The sequence below is a fragment of the Balaenoptera acutorostrata genome, chromosome 3 (genome assembly GCF_949987535.1).
Source record: "Balaenoptera acutorostrata chromosome 3, mBalAcu1.1, whole genome shotgun sequence".
In the NCBI taxonomy this organism is placed as follows: Eukaryota; Metazoa; Chordata; class Mammalia; order Artiodactyla; family Balaenopteridae; genus Balaenoptera; species Balaenoptera acutorostrata.
Window position 1 is genome coordinate 104,184,458 of NC_080066.1, and position 14,426 is coordinate 104,198,883.

Here is a 14,426-nt window from a genome sequence, read left to right on the forward strand (position 1 = left end):
TGAACCATGTCTATTTTGGCTAAACTACCATATCCCCAGAACCCACCAAGGTGTCCAATAAATGTGCTGAAGTAATGAATAAATATCTATAATCTACATGAAAATCACCAATGCACTGGTTGTTCTTGTTAAAAATGCAGACTCCCAGTTTTTAATTCAGAGGGTCTGAGACAAGGCTTCAGGGCTATGCTCCCAGCGGGGTGGTGGTACCCAACTTTTCTGAGGTTCACTCGACCAGGTCTTCCGAGTTCATTAGCATTCTCTGTAGCTTCCACGCCCCTTGCATCCCTAAACGTCTGCTTACTAACACCTTCCACAGCCTAAAAGAGGACGGGGGGGAGAGTAGTCTGAATTGGGTTATGAGGCCCCCATACGAGGTACCTCACCTCAGCCATTGAACTCACTTCGCTGGCCGTGAGTCTGTTCCAAGCTCCGGCTAAGGAGGCATCCGCCAGGCCCCTCCGCAAGGGCGGGGTCGATGGCATCTCCTGCCCAGTCTGCCCTCGCGCGGAGCCCCGTTCTCTGGGAACTCACCTCCCCGAAGCTCAGGGAGAGCCCTGTTAGGGCTGCTTTTGGCCCTAGTCTCAGACCTTCCCAAGGGACATACGACGGAGTGACTAAACGCACTCAGCTCGTGGCCCCATCGATGAGCTTCCCTCCGCCCTATGCGGAAAGTTTAGCTCAAGTTGCATTTATAAGGCTCCCAAACCTAAAGACATTTGTCGGTTATGGTGACTTCCCGCAACACATTGCGACATGCAAATACTGCGGAGTGCACCCCCCCCCCTGGCAACTCCTCGCTGGGACGCACGCGCGCTGCGTGCTCCCGCCTTTTGACTGCGCCGGCGATACTTGGGAGAGGGTTGATGACGTCAGCATTCTGGCTCCATGGCAGCTAGGCGGCGGCGGCGGGGGACAGGCGGCGGCCGGGCGCGAGGTTAGGAGTGCATTGTGGGGGGCAGAAGGCTGGAGGGCGGGAATTCGGAAAAGGAACGGTGCCCTCTGCTATAGCCCTTCCTACTTCCATCGCCGCCTGAACCAGCCCTTGTCTTGGTACCGAACTTTGAAATTTTATGTTCTCAGAGCTTTTGGGATTACAGAACTGTGTATGACAGCTTGTTGACCTGTAACAACTAACTTAGTGACGGCACTATCTTAAATACCTAATGTCATCCAGTTAAAAAAAATTTATTGTAAGGTACATCATTGTTTTATGTACCACTAAGCAAGGAGAAACGCTTCCAATTAAAACATGATTCACTACTTATAAGTCATCCATGGTAAAATGCATCCCAGTTTCAGAGATAATGAAATGCAACTCTTAGAACTGACTTATGATGAGATATCATACTCTGTGTATTGTGTTCTTACGTGCATAGGTCCACCCCACAAATTCGGTACTGTGTTGTCTTCCTCTGGATTTATCAGTTGGGGCAACCGAGGTACAAAGAGATGAAATAACTTCTACACGATTCCACAGCTGGAAGAGACAGGGCTGGGCTCTAAGTTAGGCACAGACTCCAGAGCACTCTAGTAACCATTATCTCACAGCACCTTAGGTAGTTTGAGGATAGATATTTGGGTGGTATTGGGGCACAAGTAAACAGAAGAGATAAGCAGGCTATGAGACTCATGCCTCAGGCCATGAGCTCACAAGGACCTCAAGGCTCCATTTTGCTTTGTTTAGTTTTATGTGGCTAGAATAGCAATTCAGGAACTCACACTGTTTTCAAGAACAGTGGTGTGGCAGTTATTATTTCTTTGTAAATTTACAAAACCATCTCAATCTATTTCTTTAAAAAGATGTTTTTTCAAAGTAGCATCATATTCAGTGTGTACTCATTCTTTCTTTTGCTTCTTTGCCCATGCTTCTTGCCCATTCTGTATCACTGAATGAAGCTGAAAGAGTTAATAATGGCAAAACAGCTACAGAAAACCCTCCACCTGCGAAGAAAATTCGAAAATGCCAGAAGATGAAAAAGGAGCCTGTGGCTGGAGGAAAGGCTGATAATGACAGGACGGAAGACAAGCAAGGTCAGCTTCCTGACATACATAGGCCAGGGAGCACCTGGGCCAGCAAGGGCGTCTCTGGGAGGGGTGAGGGTCGGCCGGGGGGGGGAGGTATCTTGCTTTTTCAACTCTTATTTCTTCCTTTCTTGAAGGTATAATTAACTTTCTATCTTTTGGGCATACCACAGGACTAACCTACTTTCTCAAAATCTTCAGTTTCTTGTATTTGAGATGAATTGAGACCTGGACAGATCAGGAGTGCTTGGGAAGGGCAAAGTTAATTATGACAGGTTTCTGTCTAACCATGACAGATATTTTTGATTCCCATACAAGTAGATGTGGTACATATCTGTCTTTCCTCAGAGTCTGTGAAGACCTTGCTGTTAAAGGGCAAAGCTCCAGTGGACCCAGAGTGCACAGCCAAGGTGGGGAAGGTGAGAGACTCCCACTGATTTCTCAGGGAGCAGTTGTTCGTCTGTTATTGGGATTCCTGTCTGGAACATTGCTAGTATCCATTTTAGGAATGCTCTCCAAAATATTACTAGTGATTAACTCTCTCCAAGGCTGAGTGATGGCAGGGGTGGGGTTTGGGGGTAATCATCAGGGTGGTTTTTAGCATGGTTAACTTATGGAGTCGTCATCAGCTTTCCACACCTCATTCTCTTTCTCAGTTAGAAAATTGTATCATTATCAATGTTCTAATGAGAAACTGCCCTGGTATGTATGGCATGAGTTACTGATGAAGGGGAAAATGATTTGAAGAATACAGTAGAAAGGCTTCCTCTGGAACAGGTTTCCTTTAACTGAGTTAGACTGATTTGTATTTCTGTAATTACAAAAAGGCAACATGTTTTCATCATAGGAATGACAGTTTATGTGTAGAAGAACGTACTTTTGCATTTCTTTCCCTGGAAGATGCATGTTGGTAGAGTGGGAGAATACTATCTCGAGGCATAAGAAAATTTAGAGCCTCGCTTAGGATCTCATCAGGGCTGTGACTGTACAAATGTCAATTTTTTTCTTTTCTCTCTAGGCCCATGTATACTGTGAAGGAAATGATGTCTATGATGTCATGCTAAATCAGGTAAGGGAAGAAACTATTTTATTTATGAGAATTTCTTCTTGATAATTATTGTTGACAGTGTCCCAGTGCCCAAATCTTTAATTCTGAAGTCCCTTATTTTAGTCCCTAGGGGTTCATAATCCCAAGTACTCAGCCCTAGTGCACTCTACCTGATAGTGGAGTCCTCTATGAAAAGCAGATCTTTTAGCAGATTTTATGTCTTTTATTGAACCTATGAACCCTCTGTTCATATCATTTTGCACATTTTCTGGTAGGTTGTTGGTCTTTTTTCTTATGGGCTTTGAGGAACTTTATATAATGTGGAGGATAGTCCTTTGTCTATAATATAAATTGCTTATATATTTTCCAAATTTGTCATTTGCCTTTTGATTTTCCTTATGGTATACTTTTTGCCCTTACTGAAGTTTTACATTTTTATGTAGTTAAATTTATTTCTTTTTTTAAATTTACTTTTTATTGAGGTAACATTGGTTTATAACATTATATAAGTTTCACATGTACAACATTAGATTTCTACTTCTGTGTGCACTACAGGGGGCTCACCACCGAAAATTTAGTTCCCATCTGTCACCATACAGTTCTCTATGCTCATCAGAGACATGGGCCTCTAATTTTCTTTTTTGTGTTGTCCTTGTCCGGTTTTGGTATCAGGGTAATGTTTTGCTTTGGGGGAGGTTTTTTAATTACTATTTCAATCTCTTTACTAGAGTTTGGTCTATTCACATTTTCTATTTCTTTATGATTTAGTCTTGGAAGGTTGTATGATTCTAAGATTTGTCCATTTCTTCTAGGTTGTCCAGTTGTTGGCATATAGCTAGTCATAATATTCTTTTATAATCCTTTGTATTTCTGTGGTACTCATTGTTATTTCTCCTCTTTCGTTTCTGATTTTATTTATCAGAGCCTTATCTCTTTTTTTTTCTGAGTCTAGCTAAAAGTTTGTCAATTTTGTTTATCTTTTCAAAGAACCAGCTGTTAGTTTCATTGATCTTTACTATTGTCTTTTTTAGTCTCTATTTCATTTATTCCTACTCTGATCTTTATTATTTCCTTCCTTCTGCTGACTTTGGGCTTCATTTGCTCTTTTTCTGGTTCCCTTAGGTGTGAGGTTAGATTGTTTATTCAGGATTTTTCTTGTTTCTTGAGGTAGGCCTGTATTGCTTTAAATTTCCCTTTTAATACCACTTTTGCTGCATCCCATAGATTTTGGTATGTCTTATTTTCATTTCATCTTTAGTATTTTTAATTTCTCCTTTGATTTCTTTGTTGACCCAATAGTTGTTCAGTAGCATGTTGTTTAGTAGCATGTTGTTCAGTCTCCACATATTTGTGATTTTTCCAGCTTTCTTCTTGTAGTTGATTTCTACATTGTTGTAGTAGTTTCATGCCATGTGATCAGAAAAGATTTTTGATACGATTTCAGTCTTCTTATATTTATTGAGACCTGTTTTGTACCTCAACATATCAATATGATCTATTTTTGAGAAAGTTCCTTGTGCACTCGAGAAGAATATGTATTCTGCTGCACTTAGATGCAATGTTCTGTACAAATTTATCAAATCTATCTGATCTAATGTTTCATTTAAGGCTGCTGTTCCCTTGTTAACTTTCTATCTGGATGATCTATTCATTGATGTAATTTGGGTGTTAAAAGTCCCCAACTATTATTATGTTGCTGTCAATTTCTTCCTTTAGGTCTGTTAATAATTGCTTTATATATTTTGGTGCTCCTGAATTAGGTGTACATATATTGAAAAACTTGTCTTCTTAATGAATTGTCCCCTTTATCATTATGTAATGTCCATCTTTGTCTCTTGTTAACATTTTTTCTTGATGTGTATTTTGCCTGATATGAGTATTAATTATACCCACTTTCTTTTGGCTGCCATTTGCTTGGAGTATCATCTTCCATCCCTTCACTTTGAGCCTGTTTGTCTCTAGAGCTGAGCTGAGTCTCCTGGAGGCAGCATATAGGTGGATCTTATTTTTTAATCCATCCAGCCACTGTGTCTTTTGTGGGGTTTTTTTGTGTGTTTTTAAATTTATTTATTTTATTTTTTGGCTGCATTGGGTCTTCGTTGCTGCGTGCAGGCTTCCTCTAGTTGCGGCGAGTGGGGGCTACTCTTCGTTGCAGTGCGCGGGCTTCTCATTGTGGTGGCTTCTCTTGTGGAGCATGGGCTCTAGGCGTGTGGGCTTCAGTAGTTGGGGCATGTGGGCTCAGTAGTTGTGGCTTGCGGGCTTAGTTGCTCCGCAGCATGTGGGATCTTCCCGGACCAGGGCTCTAACCTGTATCCCCTGCAGGCGAATTCTTAACCACTGCGCCACCAGGGAAGCCCCACTCTGTGTCTTCTGATTGGTGAATTCAATACATTTACATTTAGGATGATTATTGATAGACGAAGACTTAGTATTGCCATTTCATCTTTTGTTTTCTGGTTGTTCTATATCTCCATTGTTTCTTTTTCCTTGTGTTTCTGTTTGCCAGTTTGGTTTGGTGGTTTTCTATGATGTTTTTCTCAGTTTCCTTTTTTTTAATGTTTAGTGCCTCTGCTCTAGATTTATGTTCTGTGGTTATCATGAGGTTTGTATAAACATCTCTTAGATAAAATAGTCCTTTTTCTGCTGATAGCATCTTCATTTGACTATATGGCTTCCATCCTCTTCCTCTTCCCCTTTTATGTATTTGTTGTCTCAAATTATCCCTTTTTATGTTGTAAGTTTGTTACCAAATTGAAGTAGCTATAGTTGTTTTTTCTGCTTTTTTTCCCTTTAACCTTTATGCTGTTTAAACCTATTCTGATAGAGTTGCAATTTTCTGATTCTGTTTATCACCTTACTCAAAGTTTTGTGTACCTTTGCCTTTTTCTTTCAAGTAGAAGAGCCCCTTTCAACATTTCTTGTAAAGTAGGTGTAGTGGTGATGAACTCTCTCAACTTTTGTTTGTTTGGGAAAGCCTTTTTTCTCCTTCATATCTGAATGATAACTTTGCTAGGTAGAGTATTCTTGGCTAACAGTTTTTATCTTTCAGTATTTTGAGAATGTCATTCCACTCCTCTAGAGTTTCTTCTGAAAAATCTGCTGATAGCCTAATGGGCATTCCTTTATAGGTGATCATACTTTTTTCACTGGCTGCCTTTAAAACTCTTCTTTTATCATTGACTTTTGACAGTCTTAATGTGTCCTGGAGAAAATCTTTTTGTGTTGAAGGAATTAGATGCTCTCTTAGCTTCATGGAGTGGTCTATCAATTTTCTTCCCCAGGTTTGGGAAGTTCTCAGCTATTATTTCTTTCTGCTTGGTTCTTTTATAGTTTTAATCTCTTCAGAAAAGTGTTCCTTCTGTTCATTAATTTTATTCCTGAGCTCATTGAACTGCCTTTCTGAGTTTTCTTTTAGCTCATTGAGCTTCTTCATGACAGCTATTTTGTATTCTCTATCAGTTAGATCACAATATTCCGTGACTGTAAGTTTGGTTTCTGGAAAATTGTCATTTTATTTTCATGATACACTGTAACTGTGGTTCTTCACGGTGTTTGATGAGTTGCTTCTCTGCCAGTATGTCTGAAGTAGCAAACACCGCTCTTCTTTAGGTAAAGCTTTTTTTTAAAATCTTGATTCTGAGGATTCAACAGGTTAGAAATTAGAGGCCTTTCTTTTGTTTTCCAGTAGGTGGCGCTGTAACACAAGTTTTTGGTTTCTCTTATGGGACCTGCCTCTAGTTATATTTGAGAGCACTTTCCACCCTCCACCACCTCTGTCAGGGGTCACCCGGTGCCCTCCTTATCACTGTTGTGCCTCTAAGGTCACTGGTGCTTTGCTGCTGCTGCTGTCACTGGCGTCACCACCTGGGGCACCAGGATGGCAGGAGCCTCCGTTCATCTGGGATCTCCTAAGTCACAGGAAAAGGCGCGGGGAGCCGGGTCGCCAGTGCCTCTGCGTTGTCTGGTATTGTTGTGTTCAGCCGGGAGCTGCCACTGAGGGTGAAGGTGCCGGGGCCAGAGTCATGGGCCCTCCATGGCTCTCCTGTCACTGCTGCCCAGTTACCTGTGGCTGCCGGCACCAATGCAGCCGGGACGCGAGTCCTGTGCACCGCCTCACCTGCTGCCGCCAGGTTCTCTGGGGGCGCGGAATCGCAGGCACCGCCTCCACTGCTGCCCCGGTTCCACCTCCTTTATGTGTCCCAGTCCACCCACCTTTAGATGTACAGATGTGTGGAATTCTCTGGCATCCTGGAGTGTAAGACAGAGGCACCTTTGCTGAGTTGTGGATTTTTTTACTGGTTGTAGATTGAAGGGGAGAGATGAAGGGAGCATCTTTTCTCCACCATGATGCTGATATCCAATTTTTTTCTTTTTAATCTTTTTTCTCTTTGTTTATTTTTGTTGTCTTGGATAGATACTACACATGCCTGGTTAATGTATTTCCTGAATATGTCTTCATATTTGAATTGATTGATCTATCGTATATACTTTTAACAGCTACCTAGTATTCTTTTATTACCACTTTTTTCAGTTAAAATATCATGAGCAGATAGAAAAGATCCTAAGGCCCCTTTTTGTTCTACCATCTGCGACTTTATAATGTGAGCAGACAGGAGGTAGGAACAGGAAACACACTTAACAAAGAAGACTGCCGTGATGACCAGGGCTTGGCCTTACAGCACAAGCTGCTGTTCCTTATCGTAGACTGCTCACTCTCTTCACTCAGAGCAAGTTACTCACAGGACACCGCTTTTTAGATACTAGTCACATTTTCTCTGAATGTCTCCAGCTCAGGTCACATTAGGTACGGGACACATGTGGCAGTGGTTTCTGCCTATCCTCCCTCCCCTCCTAACGTCCTGCTCTCAGCTCATTGTCAGATTGCTGCAGCTGACAAACCAGAGCTGTAAGTGGAACTGTTGAAGAATAAGTTGTCTAAACAAACAAGCATAATAGTTACAGATCTTGGGGGCATCAAAATTGTTTTCATTTGGAAAATAATTATTGGGAATGGATTAGGAGCTGGAAAATACATATGGCCTCGGAAACATCTATGGAGGGAAGTGATGATATTTGAGGATGGTTAGAGGTTTTAGGAAGCTTCCAGCCTTTAATTCCTAGTAACTCAAAGTTTAATATAGAAACCCTTTTCCTCCTTTCTTATATCCTTACTCTTACATGAACCTGATTTTCTTATCCCTTGCTGTCCTTTCCTCATGGCAATTACTGGTACCTGTGACCAAGGAAGAGTCATTGGTTTATGTGGCTTCCCTTTGCAAACTTCTGTCCTTTTATGTTCATATTTCTATCATCGTAGACCAATCTCCAGTTCAACAACAACAAGTATTATCTGATCCAGCTGTTAGAAGATGATGCCCAGAGGAACTTCAGTGTTTGGATGAGATGGGGCCGAGGTAATGACTTTTATTGTGGATTTTATGAATTATTATTCAGAAAGCCAGAAGCAACTAAGTGAGTAGCCAAAGGATCCTCTGGGTTTAAATTGGTGAAGTGGAGTTTCTATAACCTGTCAGAGGCTTAGGAATCAAACTGTGCTGCTTGAAATTGGGGAGTGGCCAGCATCCTCATTTGCAAGTTCCCATTGGAAAAATTACTAGCAGCCTGTTGAGGCTGAGAACTCTCCTGCAATTGGGCTGCTAGTGCTGTTCAGAGGCAACAGGATCGGTTCCCTAAGCCCTTTCACCTTTTCCTTCTTCCCTTCCTGCCCATTTGTCAGATGCTAAGCGGAGAGACCTTAGAGAGCTGGCTTGTTGCTCTCAGAGAACTGTTCTTGGGTTGCGGGGCAGAGAACCATCTTACATGTGGCATTTACTTTGCAGTTGGGAAAATGGGGCAGCACAGCTTGGTGGCTTGTTCTGGGGACCTCAACAAGGCCAAGGAAATCTTTCAAAAGAAGTGAGTGCTAAGAAATTAGTACAAAAAATATCCTTCTTCTTCTTGGATATCTCTTCTTTAAGAATTTTATAGTAAGTGTGATTTGGCCTAAATGATAATGTCTTTCCACTGTGACACTGTATGATTGGAACACCAAATTGCATCCTTAGTTAGTGATTAAATCACCTGGAACCGTAAAATTGACTAAAAACAGAAGAAGCTAATATATTCAGCACATGACCAACAATTTAGGAAATTTGGGAAAAATGAGATGAGACTATTCAGCTACAGTTTGAAAAATTATTTTACTATGATATGAAAAACTTTCTGGAGTCTCTGGAAATGTTTCTTTCAGAGAAAAGGATTGGATAGGGATTTTTTGTCTTAAGTCTCAATGACTTTTGTGATGTTTGGGGCCTTTGGGAAGCTCAAGGGTCCTTTTTTCCCATTTTTTTTGTTCCCTTTGTCTCTAGAGCTTTTCTGTCCATTCAGGGTCCTAATTCAGAATCCAGATTTATGGAAAATTGATGTCACAGGAAATAAAAAGTTTGGAGATGTTCTTAGGAAATAATTGTAAGCCCATCCCTAGTAGTAGACCCTTGTTTGTAAGATTTTCTCACCACCTTGAACTTTACAGATTCCTTGACAAAACAAAAAATAATTGGGAGGATCGTGAGAAGTTTGAGAAGGTGCCTGGAAAATATGATATGCTACAAATGGACTATACCACCAATACTCAGGTAAACTCTGACTATACGTTTAGGGAAGAACTGTTTCCTCTTAAGCAGGGTGAAGTCTAGCAGAGTGACTTAGATGAGGTCCTAGTCTCTGTTATTTACTAAGGTTCTTATAAAATCTTAGGTCCTGTTTCCAGAAGTTTAATATTATGAATCAAGAGAGGAGTAATAAATAGTCAAACTGATAAAACTACATTTAAAGTTGCCTTCACTTCTAGTTATATACCACAGTTTAAAAAAGAAAAAAAAATTTAATTTTGAATGCTGAGTTATAACCAGGATGCTAAAAGGATCTGTCCTGAAAACCGTCACATATCTGAAAAATGGAAAACCAGTCTTTTTAAGGTGAGAAGATTTGAGATACAATAGCTTCTTTACATACTTAATGACATCGTATTTGGAGGGCCTTTTAGACTTACTCTGAATGTTTAACTATGGGAAGCAGAAGTAGGACTAGAAGGTGGAAGTCACACTGAGTTCTCTAACTAGGTTAATAATGGAGTGGGCCTGTGTTCAAGCAGAGGCTGATGTTGACCTGCCAGGAATATTGTAGAGCCAGTCCTTGCAGGGAGCGTAAAATAGATCCTTTCAGATTTTATGACTTTTTTTTTTTGCTGTAGAGTGAAGAGGAAACAAATAAAGGTGAATCTCTCAAATCCCCCTTGAAACCAGAGTCACAGCTAGATCTTCGTGTACAGGAGCTGATAAAGTTGATCTGTAATGTCCAGGCCATGGAAGAGATGATGGTAGAAATGAAATATGATACCAAGAAAGCCCCACTTGGTAGGACTTCAGATTCTATCCTACATTCTCACTTCATATTTTAGTTCCTTTACCAGGATATTTTATCACCATCATGATTTAAAGCTTGCTGATATTACTGAATAAAGCAAGAGAGATTTGGGGTGAGAGGTTGTGTGAGGGGAGGAAGAACAATTTTGAAAGTTGAAAGGTGAGAGTCTTTGTTGGGCTGGGACACAAATACAGTTTACAGGCTGGGACCCTAGTTGTGGAGTCTGATCTCTGGCTGGGTCTGCAGGGAAGCTGACAGTGGCACAAATCAAGGCAGGTTACCAGTCTCTTAAGAAGATTGAGGATTGTATTCAGGCTGGCCAGCATGGACGAGCTCTCGTGGAAGCATGCAATGAATTCTACACCAGAATCCCACATGACTTTGGGTAAGGCCTGTGCTGTTACTTCACTTTGGTCTTCTGCCCAACCATATCCCCTACATCACTCAGCAGCAACTATAATCTTTTTAATTTTTCATTTCTAAGGAAATGATCATCTTGAATAGCTGTAGAGCCAAAATGATTTATAGATAGCCTATTTAATCAGCTTATGAGTGTGGGATGTGATCTCCTGGCCTGATTACAACCATATTCTCTGACAAAGTGGAAGTTACCAACTCAAGAGAGAGTGGGTCTAGCTATCCAACCAACATGTAAAACACCTTCAGGCATATCACCCTGTTTCCTATTCTTTTTTTTTTTTATTATTATTTTTTAATGCTATTCTTGTCTGCTTACATTCTTTTTATTTATGTATGTATGTATGGCTGTGTTGGGTCTTCGTTTCTGTGCGAGGGCTTTCTCTAGTTGTGGCAAGCGGGGGCCACTCTTCATCGCAGTGCAGGGTCCACTCTTCATCGCGGTGCGCGGGCTTCTCACCATCGCGGCCTCTCGTTGCCGAGCACAGGCTCCAGATGCGCAGGCTCAGTAATTGTGGCTCACGGGCCGAGTTGCTCCGCGGCATGTGGGATCTTCCCAGACCAGGGCTCGAACCCGCGTCCCCTGCATTGGCAGGCAGATTCTCAACCACTGCGCCACCAGGGAAGCCCTGTTTCCTATTCTTTAAGGTGACAATAACACACACCATTTCTGTGAACTCAAATGATGTTAGGTATATAAAATACATTTTATCTTTGTTGATTCTGCATTCTGGTGCTTACTTTATTTTTATTCCTCTATTGCTTTATAGAAGCCTGTGACCTAGAAATAACCCCGAGTGGTCAATAGGTATATTTCTGCTTCTAGATAGGACTTCATCCAAACTATTCCTTATTGATGTCAATACATCTTATTTTTAAAAAGTTCCCGTAAAAAGGAATTTTAACTCTAGTCCCAAATGTCAAAATCTATATAGTTTGTTCATTTTATCCTACTCAGAGTATATGCATAATATCTCTATATTTTTGGAATTTAAAATCTCTTACAGACCTCTATCAAATGGAAAACCCCAGTTTCTTATACCTATTTTCTAAAGGACCTATCTTTAGTCTGTTATTTTTAGTCATGTGCCTTTTGGCCACACATCAGAGAACTAATTATTGGTTATATCTCTGTCCTAGACTCCGTACCCCTCCATTAATCCGGACAGAGAAAGAACTGTCAGACAAAGTACAGCTACTAGAGGTGAGATATGTGTGGATTGGGAAGTATTACATCTCTTGTCCCAGGTTTCTCCCACACTGATTTTCTGTCTCATCTTGTCAGGCTTTGGGAGACATTGAAATTGCCATTAAACTGGTGAAGACAGAACTGCAAAGCCCAGAACACCCACTGGACCAACACTATAGAAAACTACATTGTGCTTTGCACCCTTTAGACCATGAGAGTTATGAGTTCAAAGTAAGAAAAATGATCATTTATTTTCGTAACAAAATAAATGATCCACCCTTCCCCATCCCCCTGTTCTCTGACTACTTCTGGTTAAGAGAAAACTTTAGGGCAGAACTTCTATTTACTAGGAATTGGGAAGGTAGGGCTCTTTCTAGCTGCCCTTGTGAGACCATTTGGGCCAATTTATACCAGAAGCCCTGAGGTTCTTCAGCTCACCATGGTCTCTTATAGAGTCCGCATCAGCCACTTCTTTCATTCTTCTTCACAGGTGATTTCCCAGTACCTACAGTCTACGCATGCTCCCACACACAGTGACTATACCATGACCTTGCTGGATGTTTTTGAAGTAGAGAAGGAGGGTGAGAAAGAAGCCTTCAGAGAGGACCTTCATAACAGGTGTCCATTTAGCTTTGGGTTTGGGAAGACATTCCCTTGCCTGAAGTGCAGTTATGGAACTTATAGAGAAGGATAGCGGAGACAGCTGTTGGTGTTTTTTTATGCTTATGGCCTGTGTTTGCAGGAGAGCAAGAGAGAGTACAATAATATTGGCTTTTCCTTAGGATGCTGCTATGGCATGGTTCCAGGCTGAGTAACTGGGTGGGAATCCTGAGCCACGGGCTTCGAATCGCCCCACCTGAGGCTCCCATCACAGGTTACATGGTGAGTAGAAACTGAACCCTGGAGGTAGGTACAAGGGAAAAGAATACAATTTTCTCAGTCCTTTTCCCCCCACCTTTTTTTTTTTTCCTAGATTAGGATTAGGTGGTGACCTGGCATTGACTATGACCTTCCTTTCTTAAATTCCTAAGGATATCCCTCCTTTCTCCCCAGAAAGCAGAGATTCATTGATGCTTCTGCCATCTCTTGGAACAGAATTGTGAGGGGAAATGGAGAAGGGTCTATATTGTGTTTAAGATAATAGAACACAGGGTCAGTGGTATGAGCCTCCCTTCTAACACAATGGCTTTGGCAGTAGACCTTGTTTTTTATTTATATGTTTCAGTTTGGAAAAGGAATCTACTTTGCTGACATGTCTTCCAAGAGTGCCAATTACTGCTTTGCCACTCGCCTAAAGGATACTGGACTGCTGCTCCTGTCAGAGGTAAGGCAGGAACACATCCGTGATTTCTAGTTTATTATTAGTTCCTATTTTTCCAAAGAGAAAAGTTCAGCCACAGAACCAAGAGGTTTACCTGGGAGAACCTGAGAGGGAAGCCAAGTGCAATTTCCACTGCATTCGATTCTTCTGCTGGAGTAGGAGAAGAAAGTACTGATGGAGTTTTCTGTTTGGCTTTAGAGCCATTCATTTCAGTAGGATGTGGTCATTTAAAGATCCTTTTCTTTGCAGGTAGCTCTAGGTCAGTGTAATGAGCTACTAGGGGCCAATCCAGAGGCAGAAGGATTACTTCAGGGCAAACACAGCACCAAGGGGCTAGGCAAGATGGCTCCCAGTCCTACGTGCGCCATCACCTTGTAAGTACTCAGAGCCTGGAGGGTCAGAAAACTCCTTTTGGCCAGATGAGACTCTCTACTTTCTCTATACAAACTTCTGAACCAGAGGCAGATGTTGACACACATTCTTCCATTTGGCAGGAATGGGAGTACAGTGCCCTTAGGACCAGCAAGTGACACAGGAATTCTGAATCCAGAGGGTTATACCCTCAACTACAACGAATTTATTGTCTATAACCCCAACCAGGTCCATATGCGATACCTTCTAAAGGTTCGATTTAATTTCCTGCAGCTGTGGTGAATGTTGATATTAAACAAACCAGAGAAAATATGATCTTCAAGCAAGAAAACAAGCAACGTTGTACTTTAGATTTTCTCATATTTTCTGTAATAAAGACAGTACAAATCTTCCACTGGCTTCTTCGGGCTTTACTTCTGCAAGCACATATTTCTTCTCATGTTAGTGTATCTTTATTTCCAGGACAGAAAATATAGCTTCTCTGCATATGCCACAGCTAGCTGCAGGTTACTCAGGATCCTGTTCTGTTCTTTCACAGCAGAATAGCCTCTGTGCATTGAGGGAGACTAATGGAGGTTAATGTTTTTCCCCATTTAATACAGTTTTTCTGCAAACTGGAGTTTTTTGGG

General features: G+C 41.4%; 1 protein-coding gene across 4 annotated transcripts; it reads left to right on the top strand.

Moving 5' to 3' along the window:
• The first annotated feature begins 796 nt into the window (after positions 1-796).
• Positions 797-14,189, top strand: PARP2 (poly(ADP-ribose) polymerase 2). Of its 4 annotated transcripts, none has more exons than XM_007180470.2 (16): positions 797-937; positions 1,900-2,034; positions 2,374-2,444; positions 3,044-3,094; positions 8,391-8,487; positions 8,914-8,989; positions 9,606-9,708; positions 10,326-10,488; positions 10,745-10,883; positions 12,056-12,119; positions 12,201-12,335; positions 12,595-12,722; positions 12,887-12,986; positions 13,330-13,428; positions 13,675-13,799; positions 13,920-14,189. In XM_007180470.2, exons 1-16 carry the CDS (start codon positions 889-891, stop codon positions 14,077-14,079), a joined length of 1,695 nt encoding a protein of 564 aa, XP_007180532.2. In that variant the 5' UTR covers positions 797-888; the 3' UTR covers positions 14,080-14,189. The 4 variants fall into 4 exon arrangements, with proteins under 4 accessions (XP_007180532.2, XP_007180533.2, XP_007180536.2 ...); XM_007180471.2 differs by having other exon boundaries at positions 2,374-2,435; XM_007180472.3 differs by having other exon boundaries at positions 928-1,053.
• Positions 14,190-14,426: the final 237 nt, after the last annotated feature.

Bases quoted from the DNA above. Each gene is read 5' to 3' on its own strand.
- PARP2 (XM_007180470.2), top strand. From the start codon at position 889: ATGGCAGCTAGGCGGCGGCGGCGGGGGACAGGCGGCGGCCGGGCGCGA. The intron at 3,095-8,390 runs GTAAGGGAAGAA...CTATCATCGTAG, and splicing joins ATGATGTCATGCTAAATCAG to ACCAATCTCCAGTTCAACAA. The intron at 8,990-9,605 runs GTGAGTGCTAAG...TGAACTTTACAG, and splicing joins AAGGAAATCTTTCAAAAGAA to ATTCCTTGACAAAACAAAAA.